Source organism: Cherax quadricarinatus, unplaced genomic scaffold (assembly GCF_038502225.1).
Source record: "Cherax quadricarinatus isolate ZL_2023a unplaced genomic scaffold, ASM3850222v1 Contig3804, whole genome shotgun sequence".
NCBI classification, from domain to species: Eukaryota; Metazoa; Arthropoda; class Malacostraca; order Decapoda; family Parastacidae; genus Cherax; species Cherax quadricarinatus.
Window position 1 is genome coordinate 16,313 of NW_027198830.1, and position 12,818 is coordinate 29,130.

Genomic DNA, 12,818 nt, shown 5'->3' on the forward strand with positions numbered 1-12,818 from the left:
TGTGTTGTTAATATTGGTGCTACCCACCTTCCTGTGTTGTTAATATTGGTGCTACCCCACCTTCCTGTGTTGTTAATATTGGTGCTACCCACCTTCCTGTGTTGTTAATATTGGTGCTACCCCACCTTCCTGTGTTGTTAATATTGGTGCTACCCCCGCCTTCCTGTGTTGTTAATATTGGTGCTACCCCACCTTCCTGTGTTGTTAATATTGGTGCTACCCCACCTTCCTGTGTTGTTAATATTGGTGCTACCCCACCTTCCTGTGTTGTTAATATTGGTGCTACCCCCGCCTTCCTGTGTTGTTAATATTGGTGCTACCCCACCTTCCTGTGTTGTTAATATTGGTGCTACCCCACCTTCCTGTGTTGTTAATATTGGTGCTACCCCACCTTCCTGTGTTGTTAATATTGGTGCTACCCCACCTTCCTGTGTTGTTAATATTGGTGCTACCCCACCTTCCTGTGTTGTTAATATTGGTGCTACCCACCTTCCTGTGTTGTTAATATTGGTGCTACCCCACCTTCCTGTGTTGTTAATATTGGTGCTACCCCACCTTCCTGTGTTGTTAATATTGGTGCTACCCCACCTTCCTGTGTTGTTAATATTGGTGCTACCCCACCTTCCTGTGTTGTTAATATTGGTGCTACCCCACCTTCCTGTGTTGTTAATATTGGTGCTACCCACCTTCCTGTGTTGTTAATATTGGTGCTACCCACCTTCCTGTGTTGTTAATATTGGTGCTACCCACGTTCCTGTGTTGTTAATATTGGTGCTACCCCACCTTCCTGTGTTGTTAATATTGGTGCTACCCCACCTTCCTGTGTTGTTAATATTGGTGCTACCCACCTTCCTGTGTTGTTAATATTGGTGCTACCCCACCTTCCTGTGTTGTTAATATTGGTGCTACCCCACCTTCCTGTGTTGTTAATATTGGTGCTACCCACCTTCCTGTGTTGTTAATATTGGTGCTACCCCACCTTCCTGTGTTGTTAATATTGGTGCTACCCCACCTTCCTGTGTTGTTAATATTGGTGCTACCCACCTTCCTGTGTTGTTAATATTGGTGCTACCCACCTTCCTGTGAGTCAACGTAATTGCTTCTCATACCCAGTTGCTACGTAACTCATGGATTTAATACTTACCCATAGATATAATAATAATAATAAAACAGGTGACGCATGGCGTAGCTGACAAGTGTTAAAGACAGCAAAAGGAGACCTTTATTAGTAATACATTACACGTACATGAGGATTTATCAAGTACTTGATAAAGCCTCGAGTAAGCGAAACGTGCTAATAAAAGTCTCGTTTTGATGCACGTTTCTCTTTACTGTAGTAGTAATAATAATAACTGGGCCTGCTATCAGTTATAAAATTGTTTCATTGCAGATGTTCGGGACAGGTGCGTTGGGTGTGGTGGTGTCGGTGGCGCTGGTGTGGACAGTCTCAGGTCTCCCAGAACACGGTGGGGGTGGTGGTGGCGGCTTCCTGCAGGTAGATCCCATCTCTCCATCTTATGGCCCGCCGCCCTCTCCCTCGTATGGTCCACCGCCCAAGGCCCCGGCTTGCTACCCAAAGTACATCACTAAGACGATGACGAAGGACGTGCAGGACACGCAGGCTCACTACGCTACCGTCATCAAGGCACTACCCACTACTCAGTACGCCTACATCACTGAGACTCTCGTCTACCCCAAGACAATTATCCAGTACTCTACCATGACAGCCTATGCTGAGCCCAAGATCTTCACAGAGACCAAGATCCTCTACGACACCAAGATGGTAACTGTACCCATCTACATGACGGAATCAGTGTACGGCTACAACACAGCCAAGCAGTACTTCACGGAGACCGCTGCCGTCTACGTCACACTGACGGAGACGCAGAGCTACCCTATGACTAACACCGTCACCAAAACCGGCTACGAGACTAAAGGCTACTACGTAACACAGACCAAGGTGCAACAGCAGTACGTCACCATGACCGTCACCAACCCGTACTACGTCACAGAGTACGAAACTCAGTACAAGGAAGAATATGTGTACAACACAGTGACGGAGTCCGTGAACCAGTACGTCACCATGACGGTGTACGCCACAGTGCCCGAGTACCACACTGTCACCAAGTGCTCCACCATGATGTACGGCTATGGTTATTAAGCCTCTAGCTGCTATCCGGCTCCGCCCGCCCATCCACCGCCCGGACATCTGCTGTATGCCCGTCGCCCGCCCACCCGGACCACGTGCCCGCCCTCAGGTGATGCTGGACACCACTTGTGGGCGGCCACTAACATCTGCCGTGGTCCGTGGCAACCTAAAACACCCGTGTGGTTTGGACCGCCCATCCTCACCACACACAGACCACAACATCGGTCTTTTGTAAATAACTTTAGTTTAAGTTGCCTATTTTGATATCACATGTATAAATTTAAGTTAAGTAAAGGTATTTATGACAAGACGTGTGTTTTACTAACCTGTTGCAAATATGTGAAGAATTTAAGGGTTGATGATGTTTAGGGAATAATAAAAGGATCAAAGTACAGTAAGGTGAAAATATGGAAAATTTTCTAGGGTGCTTACCTGTATGTACCTCAACATTATATACATACCAGTAATCTCATTGGGAGACAATCATATTGTTTACCGTAGTCACCCCGTGTAGACATGTGAGAAAACTTAACCACCCCTGGTCGCACCAAGTGGTCCCCTCGACCTCACAATCTTATCCATATCTATCCGAGACCAGTATGGATTGGGTAGCACCCACAAGTACGGTGCTACTAATTAATTGTGGACTGTATAGATTATATTAGTTTAACTGAATGAAGGGGGGGGGGGTAGGACACACATGGATACATCCGTCAAGGAAAACATTTGTACATAATCCCACTACTTACCAGATGTTCTCTGGTGGTCACTTGATGTAGCTGGATCACTCGTAACCTATCTAATTATAACATACCACTACTGGCCAGTCTAAGGTTGCTATAACTAGAAGGGTTACTTAACTGTGGGTGATTGATATTCCTCATTTCTTGATTCACCATCTCATTTTCGATGTCCTGCTACACCGACACGATTCTCATTCCAGCAGGACGAGGTATCCGCTGGTTTGTCCTGCTTTAGACGTCGTGACTCAAGGAGTTTCCCTTTCCTCGTCTCGTTAACAACGAGGTCTAGCGTGTTCACTCGGAGCAAACGACTTATTTCACTTCACATATTCTCTTAACTTAGCGTTATTATCATTAATTACATTACAATTCACAAGCCGATTTAACGTCTCATAACTATTATACAAACTAGAGGTCACTCCATTAAGATCTGAGACCGATGAGTGATGATTAATCCAAGGGTAATTTTCCCCAGGACACAGTCCATTGTGGCGCGTCAGTCACCCGCTCCTTCTCTTATCACACTTTTACCACTCTATTACTGTGGTCCCGTAAATCCCGTTCCCTCACTCTCCACCAGGAACAATTACGACACTTCTTATTATGAAATGAGGCCTATATTAATCCTTAGGCCACCGTGAACGTCAATTTCGTGGTTCCATGTTTTCTCAGCTTCCTCACCACCATTCAAAACAATACGCGCCCTCCCCCCCGCACATCCGCGCATGCGCAAAGGGAACTCTTGGTTCTACTCTTATTTTCAAATACATTTTTGACCCATATAGACACATTAAACACCTATTAGGCACTATAGTTTCGGAAAATCAAAAAATTTTCCACACTGCGGCCGGGCGGAGGTCGTTGCTAGACGACTTACATAATGTGGAGTACAATTTTCCCATCTTCACTGGCCATATTTATTGAACCTCAAAATGGACTAATTGGTTTCCATTCTTGAACCCTCAAAGTTATTGGACTAATTAGACTTTACCAATAACAAGTTCTCAGTATTCAGCCCCAGCACTCTCATATAGGCACCAACTCCATGGCATATTTATTGAACCCTCAAAATGCTAATTGGTGTTCCATTCTCTCAGGGGCATAAGCCTATGCTCCCTGGATTTATTGGGCATACTGGAATTTTGAGACTTTAACAATAACAAGTCTCTCAGTATCCCAAGTCAGCCCCAGCACATTACTGCATATAGGCACCAACTCCATGGCCATCCATATTTATTGAACCCTCAAAATGGACTAATTAGTGTTCCATTCTCTCAGGGGCATAAGCCTATGCTCCCTGGATTAATTTATTGGGCATACTGGAATTTTGAGACTTTAACAATAACAAGTCTCTCAGTATCCCAAGTCAGCCCCAGCACATTACTGCATATAGGCACCAACTCCAGGCCATCCATATTTATTGAACCCTCAAAATGGACTAATTAGTGTTCCATCAGGGGCATAAGCCTATGCTCCCTGGATTAATTTATTGGGCATACTGGAATTTTGAGACTTTAACAATAACAAGTCTCTCAGTATCCCAAGTCAGCCCCAGCACATTACTGCATATAGGCACCAACTCCATGGCCATCCATATTTATTGATCCCTCAAAATGGACTAATTAGTGTTCCATTCTCTCAGGGGCATAAGCCTATGCTCCCTGGATTAATTTATTGGGCATACTGGAATTTTGAGACTTTAACAATAACAAGTCTCTCAGTATCCCAAGTCAGTCCCAGCACATTTCTTCATTATTTCATTAACCCCTTCACATATCCTCATTAGTTCCTCTTCAGTTGACGTCACACCCGGAAATTGTCCACATAAGATTATTTACCCAATTACTTCGCTCAGTGGACCGCCTGTGCATTTAAGGTGTGCATTTATCGTCGCCTGAAGTAAGAACAATTTATTATTTAACTGCTTATTAATTATATCATTATAAGCAGTCAACAATTTTGGTGTCTTGCTCAGTTCGCAGAGCTGGGCCCTTTAACTGTCCATACGCCATCCTATAATTAGTAGGTAATTCTGGACGGTCAAGCTTCCACGGAAGTCGCACCCAGTAATGTCCAGATTCACATTTAACATCCTTCAGGTATTGTTCCTGAGTAAAGGAATCATTTGGACTTTCCTCATTTACATTAATCCCTATGCTGTCCAGCTCCCACAAATTAGACTGGTTCAACATCATTCTCGATAGAAGAATACTTGTACTGGGTTGACCTTTCATGAGTAAGACACCGTGACCGTATTCACTACTTCCTCTAGTCATTATTACTAGGCGGTAGTCTGCCATATATTACATGGCCCGTACCAGTGTTGAGGAGAGTGACACCGTATGGTTTTGGATTTATGCCCTTTATCCTGAATTTTTACATCCAACACCGGCAAGGCTACCTCAGCTAGGCCATCATTATTGCCATTAGCTGCAACCTTTACATCAGTCACTGTAGTGTCAGGGTTATTAACATTATCATTATTGTCACCATTATTATAAGAATCACATACAACCCTGCACATAACTGTATGGTGCTTTCCCTTGTTGCATTGATAGCAACTGTTCAATTTGGTATGACAATCCTTTACATTATGATTGTCTAGACATCTGATAAATCTGTCAAGTTCTTTCATTCTTTCCACTTTAATATCCCATGAATTACAGGCATTACAATTTTTAGTGAAATGAGTACCCTGGCAGAAGAGGCAGTCTCTCTTTTCCTTGCCTGACCTCTTATTAACTGGGTTACACTTACTGAGGTACTTATTCCTCTTACCTTGATGTGAGGAACCACTATTACTGATTCCTGACTTGATATGTGCCTATTTAACTCTTAACTATGATTATTACCACTGGGATTATTTTTCCCTTTTGAGGCTTGACAGATACTTCAGAGTCATTATGTGTTATATCCTTAGAACTGTTTGGCTGACTGGTCTGCAATTGAACAATTAATTCCTGCCGACCTAGTCTGATTTCCTCCAGACCGTACTATGGAGGTTTTGGCAAACCCACCCTTTGCATTAATAGGTTGATCAACTGCCTGGCTTACACCCTTTAATTTATTCAAAGCCTTACTTTTACAAGACAGTTTTTCTTCCAATTCGTAATGTTGATTAATTAAAACATTCATTTCCATTCTATCTGCACAATTCTCCAGCAGATCTCTTTCACAGTCTTTAAACCACAATTTGTACCAATCAAATCTACTCTCTAAAGCATCTAAATATAACTTTAATTCATTAGGGTTCACGGTTCTTTGATTCACTAAATCAAATGCCTTCGTCACATGGCTTTTAATAGCCTGTAATGATGCTTTCATTACTCTAAAATTCACGGACTTGTCAGCCACATTAACTCCATTAGATCCAGTCATGGTTAGAGAATTATTAATCACTGATTATACAACTTAAGTAGGCGCCTTATAAGAGTAATTCTTGCACTTTACTCTTGTATAAATCCTAGCCACACATGTGCTAGCAATTAATTGGGCTAATTGTCATCCATCACACGATCGATTAAACTTGTGCACCCTACACCCACTTCCTTCAATCAGTCACTTAATTATTAAGTAATTAATTCAATTAATTTTTTCACTGATTGCATCCGTTCTCGAAGGACCAACGGGCAGATATGGAAAATTTTCTAGGGTGCTTACCTGTATGTACCTCAACATTATATACATACCAGTAATCTCATTGGGAGACAATCATATTGTTTACCGTAGTCACCCCGTGTAGACATGTGAGAAAACTTAACCACCCCTGGTCGCACCAAGTGGTCCCCTCGACCTCACAATCTTATCCATATCTATCCGAGACCAGTATGGATTGGGTAGCACCCACAAGTACGGTGCTACTAATTAATTGTGGACTGTATAGATTATATTAGTTTAACTGAATGAAGGGGGGGGGGGGTAGGACACACATGGATACATCCGTCAAGGAAAACATTTGTACATAATCCCACTACTTACCAGATGTTCTCTGGTGGTCACTTGATGTAGCTGGATCACTCGTAACCTATCTAATTATAACATACCACTACTGGCCAGTCTAAGGTTGCTATAACTAGAAGGGTTACTTAACTGTGGGTGATTGATATTCCTCATTTCTTGATTCACCATCTCATTTTCGATGTCCTGCTACACCGACACGATTCTCATTCCAGCAGGACGAGGTATCCGCTGGTTTGTCCTGCTTTAGACGTCGTGACTCAAGGAGTTTCCCTTTCCTCGTCTCGTTAACAACGAGGTCTAGCGTGTTCACTCGGAGCAAACGACTTATTTCACTTCACATATTCTCTTAACTTAGCGTTATTATCATTAATTACATTACAATTCACAAGCCGATTTAACGTCTCATAACTATTATACAAATTAGAGGTCACTCCATTAAGATCTGAGACCGATGAGTGATGATTAATCCAAGGGTAATTTTCCCCAGGACACAGTCCATTGTGGCGCGTCAGTCACCCGCTCCTTCTCTTATCACACTTTTACCACTCTATTACTGTGGTCCCGTAAATCCCGTTCCCTCACTCTCCACCAGGAACAATTACGACACTTCTTATTATGAAATGAGGCCTATATTAATCCTTAGGCCACCGTGAACGTCAATTTCGTGGTTCCATGTTTTCTCAGCTTCCTCACCACCATTCAAAACAATACGCGCCCTCCCCCCCGCACATCCGCGCATGCGCAAAGGGAACTCTTGGTTCTACTCTTATTTTCAAATACATTTTTGACCCATATAGACACATTAAACACCTATTAGGCACTATAGTTTCGGAAAATCAAAAAATTTTCCACAGAAAACATCCCCAGAGAATGACAGAAATTTACTAAAGTGTTGAACAAAACTAAGGCAAGACTAGAATTAAAAATTATTATTTTTTAATATTTTATTTCTCAGCAAAGAGGAGTAGTACCTCCGGATACGAGTCTTAATCATTTAGATCACCCATTATTATTATTATTATTATTATTATTATTATTATTATTATTATTATTATTATTATTATTATTATTATTATTATTATTATTATTTTATTTTGCAATTATATTAGGAATATATTTTAATTATAATTATATTACACTTAAATAAAATATTATTCATGGGAAGCGGTAAACCGCAAGAGTTGGATTATTATTATTATTATAATCAAAAAGAAGCGCTAAGCCACAAGGGCTGTACAGCGCTGCAGGGTAGGAAGGAAGCGAGGGTATCAGGTGGCAAAAGGGAGATGGATGAGTAATAGGTTACGGATAACAGCAGGGCAGTGGATGGTGAAAGGGTAAAGGGCAGCAAGAGACAACTAGAAAGGGCTGAGGGGAGTGCAAAAGGTATCATCATCAGAGTTTGTGGAGTAAATCAGTCGTTGTCAAGAAGTCAATGAGAGAGTCAGGATTAAAGGAGGGTCCATCAGCAAGAAGGGAAGGTAAAGAGAGAGTAGTAGAACGAAGACGACGTTGGAGGTAAATTCTGCGTGCTCGTTGATAGAGAGGGCAGTCTAACAGAATGTGGCTAACCGATACTGGAACCTGACACTTCTCACAGAGAGGAACTGGGCGCCTCTCCATGAGATACCCATGAGTAAGACGAGTGTGGCAATGCGAAGGCAGGAGAGAGTAGTCTCCCAACCTCGACACTTTTGACAAGAAGACGGCCAGTAACCTATACTCGGTTTAATAGAATGAAGTTTGTTACCAAGTAGATTAGACCAACGTTGTTGCTAACGGGTGTGAAGGTGGGTAGCTATTACAGCAAAATAGTCCAGAAATGGAACACCTCTATAGGAAATTGGTAGGTCATGTACTGCTGACCGCGCAGCAGTGTCTGCCTGTTCATTGCCCTGTACGTCGACATGACCAGGGACCCAACAAAAACAATATCTTTATGCTTGGTAGAGATACGGCGTAGCCAAAGTTGGATGTGGAGAACTAGGGGGTGAGATGTATCAAATTTTTGTACAGCTTGTAAAGCACTAAGGGAGTCTGAGACTACCACAAACGATGACACAGGCATAGATGCGATACGAATAAGTGCTGCAAGAATGGCATACAATTCGGCAGTAAAAATGCTAGCTGAAGACAGTAAATGCCCTCGCATGACGCTGTCCAGAAACACTGCTGCGAATCTGACACCATCTGAAGACTTAGAGCCATCTGTGTACACAGCGATGGCATGAGAATGAGAGTGGAAGTGATCAAGAAAAAGAGAGTGGGAAGCCACCATAGGTAGTTGGGCTTTCGAGCAAGGGAGTGAGAAAGAACAGACCCGAACAGCTGGAACTTCCCAGGGGGGTAGAGAAAAGTGAGATGCTACATAAACATATAAAGGTGGTAACTGAAGGGAAGACAAGAGCGAATGTAGGCGAAGAGAAAAGGGACGGAGCAAACAGGGGCGGCGAACAAATAAAGAATGTCTACTAATATCGGTGACCATTCTATAAATGGAAGGATTGTGGAGATCGTGAGAGCGTACATAGTAGCGAAGGCAATGGGCATTACAGCGAACAGACAAGGATGGAACATTCGCTTCTGCATAGAGGCTCTCAACAGGCGAAGAGCGAAAAGCACCAAGGCATCAACGTAATCCTTGGTGATGGATGGGGTTAAGGTTAGAGAGAGTAGCAGGAGGCCGCTGAATAGATCTGGTCACCATAATCGAGTTTCGATAAAACGAGGGCTGAATGTAGGCAAAGCAGAGTTCGACGATCAGCTCCCCAGGAAAGATGAGCAAGGGTTTTAAGAAGGTTTAGCCGGCTGTGACAAGTTGCCTTCAGAGAGGTAATGTGAGGTTTCCAGGATAACCTGCGGTCAAAGAGAAGGCCTAGAAACCTGACTGTATCATGTTCTGGGATACGAGAGCCATAGAGATACAAAGGATGATCGGAGATGACAGAGCATCTAGTGAAAGTAATTTGGTGAGTTTTGGTACTGGAAAATTTAAACCCATGCGTGGTGGCCCAAGTGGAAACACGGTCGACCGCATTCTGGAGAGAAACTCCAATGAGATGACAGTCAGCGCCTGCACAAGCAATAGCGAAGTCATCAACATTGAGTGTTGACCAAATATTAGATGGGAGGGGTCAAATCATTTATAGCAAGGAGAAAGAGTGTTGTGCTCAGAACACATCCCTGGGGGACACCTTCAGCATGGACAAAGTCTGGGGAAGAGCATATTATTAACCTTAACACAGAAATGTTTGTCAGTTAAGAAGTTCTTAAGGAAGGATGGCAGATTGCCTCAGAGGCCTGAGGAGTGGGCTTGGGCCAAAATATTATACCTCCAAGTTGTAAAAAGTCTTAATATGCCTTGGAGGCTCAAGGTCAAAAAATCAAGTTGGCAATAACTGAGTAGTTATTTGCAAAGGCATTACAAACATACGTATCCAAGCGTAGTAAGGGGTCTATGGTAGAATGTCCCTTACGAAAGCCATATTGACTAGCGGAGAGACTGTTGTGTGTCTCTAAATACCACATTAAACGGCGATTTACCAGACGTTCCATCACTTTGCAAACTGCACTAGTAAGAGCGATGGGACGATAGTGGGAGGCATCATGTCCTGTAGTACCCGGCTTGCGGAAAGGGAGAACAATGGCAGATTTCCACAGCTGGGGAAGAACTCCTTGTGCCCAAATAAGATTGAAGAGGTGTAAGAGGACTACAAGGGCTGACTGATGTAAATGTTGTAACATACGAATATGAATGTCGTCAGGTCCAGCTGCCGATGATCGGCAAGCTGAGAGTGTTGCCTCCAGTTCCTGAAGTGTAAAAGGCACATTATACTGTTCTTCTCTGAGAGAAGAAAAGTCCAAGGGTACTAACTCTCTGGCAGACTTTGAGGAAAGAAACGAGGGGCATAGATGGAGCCCCCGGGAAATACGGACCAGATGAGTGCCAATTTCAATGGCAACGTCAAGAGGGTTTGCTACATCAATACCGGCGACCCGTAGAACAGGAGCCGGGTCAGGAGAGTATTTACCACTCAATTTCCTCACTTTTTTCCAGACTGCACTCATAGAGGAAGCAGAGGTGATGGTGGAAACATAGTCTCGCCAGCAAGTGCATTTAGCATCACGGATGACACGGCGAGCGATCGCACGCTTCTGCTTAAAATCAAGAAGTCTCTCATTGGTTCTATTGTATCGGTACCTGCCCCATGCAGCACGTTTCAAACGTACTGCACGAGCACAAGCAGGAGACCACCAAGGCACACACTTCTGAGAATGCTTGCCTGAGGTTTGGGGTATAGAATGAGAAGCTGCGGTATAAACTGACGTCGGGAAGAGGTGTAGGAGCTCATCAATGGAGGATGAAGAAGGAACCTCACTAAAAGCAGTGAGCTGCGAGTAAAGGTCCCAATTTGCCTGATCAAATTGCCAGCGAGGGCTACGGAAAGGTGGTGAATATGAAGGAGAAGTAAGAATGATTGGAAAATGATCGCTGTCATGTAAGTCCGGTAGAACAGACCAGGTGAAGTCTAGTGCAGTGGAGGAAGAGCAGACTGATAGATCGATGCAAGAGAGAGTATGAGTACGAGGATCAAAATGGGTGGGAGTACCCGTATTTAAAACATGGAGGGGGTGAGAGGCGAGAAAAGCCTCCAACTGGATGCCACGTGAGTCACAATGAGACCCCCCCAGAGGAAATGGTGGGCATTAAAATCACCAAGTAACAGAAGTGGTGGTGGTAAGGATGAAACAAGAAAGGCAAAATCTGGGATAGAAAATGCTCGAGAAGGAGAGAGATATAAAGAACATATTGTAAACCACTTATTCAAGTGGATACGGGCTGCAGTGTAATGCAGCGAGGTATGGACAAATAGTTGACAGTACGGAATATCATTGCATAGAAGAAGGGCACTTTCATTAAAGGTCCCATCTGAGAAAGGATCCGAAGAATACAATAAATTATAGCCTGAGATAGGTTGGAAAACAGCTGAGTGTAATTTTGGTTCTTGTAAGCAAGCACCAACAGGGGAAAACCTGGAAAGCAACATCTGAAGCTCACCCCGATTACCCCTGAGGCCGCGGATATTCCACTGTAAATAGGCCATGATTGGCAATGAAGAAAATACCAGGAATCCGTAGGGAAGGGCACCTACGGACTAGATGGGTTAGAAAAGTCAAAGTGTGGTGGCATTGGAAGACATTCAAGCAGCGAAGGAATGGAGTGTTGCGAAGAATGGGGTTGTGAAGATGGAGGAGAGGGAAGAGAAGGAACAGGAAGTGAATCAGTGTCCATTGCAGGTTTAGTCTCTGCAATATATTCTGAAATGGCTTCAGGTGTTTCTGAATTCAAAGATGTATGGGAGACCATATTGGAGATAGAAGGGGGAGGGTGAGTAAAGATTGGGACAGTAATGGACTGTACCAAAGTAGAGGGGGAGGTAAGAGTGTAAGGGACTGGAGATGAAGTGTGGAGGGGGACAGAAGAGGCAGAAACCTGGGAGGTGGCAGAAGAGGGAGAAACTTGGGAGGGGACAGGGGTGGAAGGCATAGTACGAGGAGGAGGGTGAATCTCCACACTTGTAATAGAGCCAGAGAGAGGGGAAGAACTAGGCACAGAGACTGGAAAGGTAAAGTGTGGAGGTGGAAGAAGGGAAGGAAGGGGCAAAGAAGATTTGAGCAATGTAGATTTTTTGGACTTCTGAGAAGTAGAGGGGCGATTGGTTTAAGGTGTCGTATGAGGTCTTGTCAATACTGGAGCTTGTGAGGAAGGACGCAAAGATGTGAGAACAGACTGAGGTGGTGTAGTAGGGATGTCAGAGCCCAGGACAGCAAAAGAATTAGATATCAGAGTGGCTATGGGAGGGGTAACCACAGAGGAGGCTGGAGAAGATGGGACCCCAGAAGTGGGGGGGATGTTTTGAAACACGAGAATAAGAAACACGGGGTAGTCTCCCTTGGAGGCAGAG

At 43.8% G+C, this 12,818-nt stretch overlaps 1 protein-coding gene across 1 annotated transcript; it reads left to right on the plus strand.

The window, feature by feature from the left end:
- Positions 1-1,358: 1,358 nt before the first annotated feature.
- Positions 1,359-2,457, plus strand: LOC128696377 (uncharacterized). The gene has a single exon (XM_070081721.1). It carries the CDS (start codon positions 1,391-1,393, stop codon positions 2,159-2,161), a length of 771 nt encoding a protein of 256 aa, XP_069937822.1. The 5' UTR covers positions 1,359-1,390; the 3' UTR covers positions 2,162-2,457.
- The last annotated feature ends 10,361 nt before the right edge of the window (positions 2,458-12,818 follow it).

Excerpts from the sequence above, each read along its gene's own strand:
- LOC128696377 (XM_070081721.1), top strand. The coding sequence starts at position 1,391 with ATGTTCGGGACAGGTGCGTTGGGTGTGGTGGTGTCGGTGGCGCTGGTG.